The sequence below is a fragment of the Diabrotica virgifera genome, chromosome 10, assembly GCF_917563875.1.
Source record: "Diabrotica virgifera virgifera chromosome 10, PGI_DIABVI_V3a".
NCBI classification, from domain to species: Eukaryota; Metazoa; Arthropoda; class Insecta; order Coleoptera; family Chrysomelidae; genus Diabrotica; species Diabrotica virgifera.
Window position 1 is genome coordinate 81,896,272 of NC_065452.1, and position 6,238 is coordinate 81,902,509.

The window sequence follows — 6,238 nt, forward strand, 5'->3', positions numbered from 1 at the left end:
AACACAACAAGAAAAAGAGGGAGCTCCTAGAGTCTATAGAAATAAAAAAGAACAACCGTGCTATTAATGACAAAAGGGACATCAAACATCTGAACAAATTATATTATAATCTAATTTAAAATATAATACAAAAGAAATTTCAGCACGCCTATGATGCGGAAGCAACTAGGTATTTAATTGATTGATATTTGAAACATCGATATAACATCACAATAATTCGACACAGTACCTAAATTTTAAATGTATCTACTAGTGGGTCTGTCCCTATGTTTTTAACATTGTTTTATTTTGTGACGTCTATTATTGTTATTGTTCACTGCCAACTTTACATGCAGGGTAAGTCAAAATGTTTTCTTAAATTTTGGTATTGTATCTTTGACGAAATGTTTTTTAGTCACGTAATGATCTTGAAAAAGGCAAGGATATTCCTGTCGAAACGTCGATTAAATGATATGACATAACATCATAGCCATCTCTTTTTCTTTGTGAACCTAAGCCCAAGAAACCCAAATTAAAAAATATATATATATATATATATATATATATATATATATATATATATATATATATATATATATATATATATATATATATTGATAAGGGGTACCTTGTCGCCTCAGAAACGGTGAATCGGTAGACGTTGTCGCCTCATATATGATGCTGTCGCCTCACTTTGGTGAGGCGACAACGTTTTGAGCTGAAATTTTCAGGACAGCTTCCCAACCACCTTATGAGTCGATATGCAAAAAATCGTTTTGAGGTGACAACGTACCCCTTTTCACTATTTTTTTTGTTCGTTAGTTCGGCAGTATATAACTGGCGCTAGTATCGGTATTGCAGTAGTGACTGGCTGTATGTTGTCGCCTCAGCGTATAAATTCTCTTCTTTGTTCAAAAAGCAGTACGCTGTCGCCTCAGATTTTGGCAACGTCGCTTTCGAAAGTTTGCATTGAGGTATTAGGTCGTGAAATATAAGAATATGTTAATCACGAAGTATTCTGTCGGCACCGTAACAATGGCAAAAGTTAATGATATAATTTGTAGCTTGTTTTATCATTTATTTTATTTATCATTGGTATTTCTTACCAGATTAGTATCCTTATAATTTGCTTGTTTATATTTGTTTACGATTGTTTCTAGTCCTCCTATTGATGTGTTATCTTTCCTGATCCTCATATATTTAGGTTGTTAAATTAGTATTCAGTCCACAACTGACTCTCTTATGTAGTTTTATTGATTATATCTTATAAGCCTTCCAGACTGTCAGTAAATATGATGGTATCATCTGCGTAGAGCATGGTATATATGGTCATCTTCGTTTACTAAAATATCTTCATCAGTCTCATATTGTGCCTCCCCGAAGATTTTCTCGGTATAGATACATTTTCAGAGTAGATAATATATATTAAATAATAATGGTGAAAAATGTACCCTGTTCGTACTACTTGTTTAACGTTCACAGTATCTGCCAATTCTCCATCTACATTTATTTTCACTGACTGATTCCAATACATATTTATGTATAATGATTGTAAGCTCTGGATTTGGTACATCTACTTTTTTTTAAATTTCTATTACTCACGCCTTACGCACGTCTAACTCAGTCGAATATCTTTTTGTAATCTACAAAGCATACATGTGTGTATGTATTCACATCAGCATCAGTGTTAAAAAATTCAGCAAATAGGGCATCTCTTAAACATGGTGGTTTCCTGAAACCAACCTGCGATCGGCTCAGTTGTATTTTTAATAGTTTGTATAGCTTCCGGTGTATGATTTTCAGAAATGCCTTAAGAAGACTAGTGGTTCAATAGTTCTAATATTTTTTGCGTTTGGCTATTTAGGAAAAGTTATCAACTTAGATCTGAGCCTAGCTTGAGGAATATTTCCAATAATGTATATATTTATTACTATTGAAAATATGGGTAAGCTGTTTAATTTCTTTATTGTCAAGCAGCTTCAGCAGTACATGAATCTCATCGGGACCTGGAGCTTACCCGCCAACATCCATTCTATTAGTGTCATCATCAAAATTATTTTATATATTTTTTTCTATCGGTGTATTGTTTTTAGATGTTTACTTCGTTTGTTTATCTACACTCACCGGCACGAAAAACGGGCACCCCAAAAAATGGGTCATTTTTTATGGGTTGTATCTCCTAAACCTGTTGTCCGATTTAAGTAATTTTTTAATATGTTTTAGCCTTATTTTTTGATAATATTGCTATAATAATATTGTTCCTAGACAGGTAAATTATCATTGTATACCGGGTGTATCAATCAAACTGGGTTTTTTTCTCAATTTTCACAACACCCTGTGGAATATTCTAGCCTTTATAAAATATTGAAATTAAAACCCAACTATAGCCCCAGGTTTTCTTAACATTCTTTTGTTCTATTCATTCGCTTATGTTGGATAATAAAAAGTTAGGGACTTTAACAACTGGCCATGTTCTTTACCAATACAGGGTGTTTCTAAATAAGTGCGACAAACTTTAAGGGGTAATTCTGCATGAAAAAATAATGACCGTTTGCTTGATAAAACTATGTCCACAAATGCTTCGTTTCCGAGATACGGCATGTTGAATTTTGTCTTACAAACTGACGATTTATTTATTGCTCTAAATCCGGTTGAGATATGCAAATGAGACTTGGTAGGTTTTATGAGGTGGTTATTGCGCATTTTTTGACATACAACTAAAAATTTTATATTCACCATTGGCGTGCATGCTGGTACTATGACCGGGTAATATTACCCGATGCACGCCAATAGTGAATATAAAATTCTTAATTGTATGTCAAAAAATGCGCAATAACTACCTCATAAAACCTACCAAATTTCATTTGCATATCTCAACCGGTTTTAGAGCAATAAATAAATAGTCAGTTTGTAAGACAAAATTCAACATCCCGTATCTCGGAAAGGAAGCATTTGCGGACATAACTTTATTAAGCAAGCTCTCATTAGTTTTCCATGCTGAATTACCCCTTAAAGTTTGTCGCACTTATTTAGAAACACCCTGTATTGATAAAGAACATGGCTAGTTGTTAAAGTCCCTAACTTTTTTATTATCCAACATAAGCGAATGAATAAAAAACAGAATGTTAAGAAAACCTGGGGCTATAGTTGGGTTTTAATTTCAATATTGTATAAATGCTAGAATATTCGACAGGGTGTTGTGAAAATTGAGAAAAAAAAACCCAGTTTGATTTTTACACCCGGTATACAATGATAATTTACCTGTCTAGAAACAATATTATTATAGCAATATTGTTAAAGAACAAGGCTACAACATATTAAAAAAATTTCTTAAATCGGACAACAGGTTTAGGAGATACAAGCCATCAAAAATGACCCATTTTTTGAGGTGCCCGTTTTTCGTGCCGGTGAGTGTATATTTTTTACCGTTATCATTAGTTAAGCATCCAATTGTTATATATCTGTTTAATTTAGTTGCATCCGTTACCTTCTTATGTTGGTTAAAAGTGTCATGTTTTCTCTCCAGCGCAGCGCTTCAATGTATCTGCATTACTTTTCGAAAATGACGTAAGTTGGAAAAATATCGAAAAAATATATGGGAATAACGTTAGTACAAAAGACATAGTCAATTTAAGCATATCCGATGATGGTGAAGTATCCAGCTTCGAAATTGATCCTTACTTATGTCGTGACAGTAGCAATGTTCAGAAATTTGCCGCCATTGCCAGTTCAGAAGATAGCAATAACGATGACGAAAACGATAAAAATTTTGAGTTACCAGTTCACTTAAAACAAATCTCTTCTGAAAGTGACAGCTACTCCATCAGTGATGAAAAAAATAACACGTCTCATCCAGAAAAGAGCACTAACAAAATATTAGAATCTAAAAACCAAAGAAAAAAGATAACATTGTGTAAGTTCTGCCAAAACGACTTTATGTCAAGAAACTTTGTAAGACATATGCAAACGTTTCACGGAGAAGAAAAGGAAGTAATAAAATTATTGCAGTATCCAAAAAACTCTAAAGCAAGAAGAGCAGCTTTTAAGTTACTAAGAAACGAAACGAATTTTGATTTGTATATACAAGGAGATATACGTCCAACAAGAAGCTTAACCGAGACTCAAACGTCCAACTTTTATCCGAGTATATACTGTAGAGGCTTGTATAAAAAGTCATATCTTAAACGACATAACAGAATTTGCAAACAAAAAAACCGTGGTGGTTCCAGTAGTAATTACGTATCTGAATCGCAAACCCTTACAGCCTGTGTAATGGATCCAACGAACGTTGTCTCCAAATTAATTGTTAAGGAACAAGTCTTCGACAAAATGAAAGGAGATGATATAGCATTTGAAGCAAAAAAAGATCTGCTAATTGTTAATTTTGGAAATTCTTACTTAAAAAACATAAGAGAGAGGGTATAAACTATGCATGTAGCAGTAGTATGCGAACTCTCTCTAGATTTCTTATTGAGTATAGAACGATTGTAAATAATAATAAGATTGCTTTAAAGTATATTTTAAGACCCAAAAATTTCGACGCTATCCTAAGTGCTGCAAGAGTTTTATGTGGATATAATAGTATTAAAAAGATAATCAGTTCTCCTAGTATCGCGTTGCACTTGGGTACGTACCTAAAACTATGTTGCAATGAACTACTCCATTTAATACTAAAAGAAGCACCTGGTTTTACGTGTACAACAAAAGACGAATGCAAGAACTGCCAAAGGGATATACATAATTTGAGAACGTTGCTGGAAAATCGTTGGAGTTTGGAAATTGCTTCTCTTGCTAACAAAGATATTCAAGAAAAAAAAATGGAAAATGCCAAAGCTCGTACCACTTGTAAGTCATGTTAAAATATTCCGAGAAGAAAGTATTAAAATTGGTGTGAAGTGTCAACAGGAGTTTAAGAGCAATATTGATAATATTGAAACATATAAGAATTTAGTTAACTGTGTACTAGCATTAGTCATCCTTTTTAACACAAGACGAATAGGTGATGTCCAGTACTTAAAAATTCAGCAATACAGTAGCGAAAGAAAAACGGACTTCAGTGATTTTGAAAATGTTTTAACTGAAGGAGAAAAGGCAATTACGAGAGAATACAAAAGAATAGTGTGTTCTGGTAAAGGCTCTCGAGCTGTTGTTATCTTACTTCCAAAAATGTTGCAAGGTTTCATAGAAACTTTAATAAAACATAGACATAAATACATTGCGACGATAATGACTATGTGTTTGCAATTCCAGGCAGTAAGATAAAATGTGGTAAAGGGGATGTTGCGATCCGTAAATTGACAAGAAAAATGAACTTAACAAACCCTGAAGCTATATCAAGCAACAAATTACGCAAGCATATTGTAACAGTAGCACAGATTTTAAATATGTCCAAAAATGAAACCAAACAATTTGCACAAGTTTATGGTGCATGATGAAAAAACGCATGACGAATGGTATGAATTACCTGCTGACATTTATCAAACCGCAAAAGTGTCAAAATTATTACTAGTAATGGAAAGGGATTCCCTCCCTTTAGAGTATAAAGGAAAATCGCTTGAAGAAGTAGATTTTCACCACGATTTAGAAATGCCGGAAGAAAATGAAAACAAAAATCTTAAAATTACGAATTTTAATGTTCCAAGTACTTCAGGTATGCAAGAAGTTGAAGAAAGTGAAGCGTTTGTAGCAAAACATAACGTTCTGACTCAAAGAAGTATAGAATTTAAAACAGATAGTGACGATGAGTACTATCCAAATAAAATACTACCCCAAGCATCACAAAACTAAGAGATAGAAGATTCTGAAAGTGATTCATATGTGCCTCCAAAAAGAAGAAAGATTAAAAAACAAACTTGGACTAGCCAAGAAGTAAACCTTTTAAGACAACACTTTTCGAATTATATTCAAGATGGCATATATCCATCTTCCAAGGAAATTAAACAGTTCATAACTAAATCCGTCATAAAAAGGTCAATTCCAGTTATAAAATCAAAAATTCAACACCTTATACACGTGAAATAAAATAATGTAATGAATTTTTTTTGTATGTTGTTAAATTAAAATATAAAAATATTTTTTTACTTGCTATTTATATAATACCTTTTTTATTCTTAGATATAATAAACATCAAAACTCCAAAGCCTCAGGGTTTTACTACTTAGTTAGTTCCCTATTTCGCAAACATCCGCTAATCATTAAGACAAGACATAATCAAACCATTTTTGCAGAAGAAAAAAATAGATATCTAAAAACGGAGTTT

The 6,238-nt window shown here is 32.7% G+C and overlaps 1 protein-coding gene across 1 annotated transcript; it reads left to right on the forward strand.

The window, feature by feature from the left end:
• The first annotated feature begins 1,920 nt into the window (after window positions 1–1,920).
• On the forward strand, window positions 1,921–5,241 carry LOC126893092 (uncharacterized). Its single transcript, XM_050663037.1, has 4 exons — window positions 1,921–1,924; window positions 3,506–4,398; window positions 4,494–4,824; window positions 4,946–5,241. The coding sequence occupies exons 1-4, from the start codon at window positions 1,921–1,923 to the stop codon at window positions 5,239–5,241; spliced, it is 1,524 nt and encodes a 507-aa protein (XP_050518994.1).
• The last annotated feature ends 997 nt before the right edge of the window (window positions 5,242–6,238 follow it).

Bases quoted from the DNA above. Each gene is read 5' to 3' on its own strand.
- LOC126893092 (XM_050663037.1), top strand. The intron at 4,399-4,493 runs GTATAAACTATG...ATTGCTTTAAAG, and splicing joins TAAAAAACATAAGAGAGAGG to TATATTTTAAGACCCAAAAA. The intron at 4,825-4,945 runs GTAAGTCATGTT...ACTGTGTACTAG, and splicing joins TGCCAAAGCTCGTACCACTT to CATTAGTCATCCTTTTTAAC.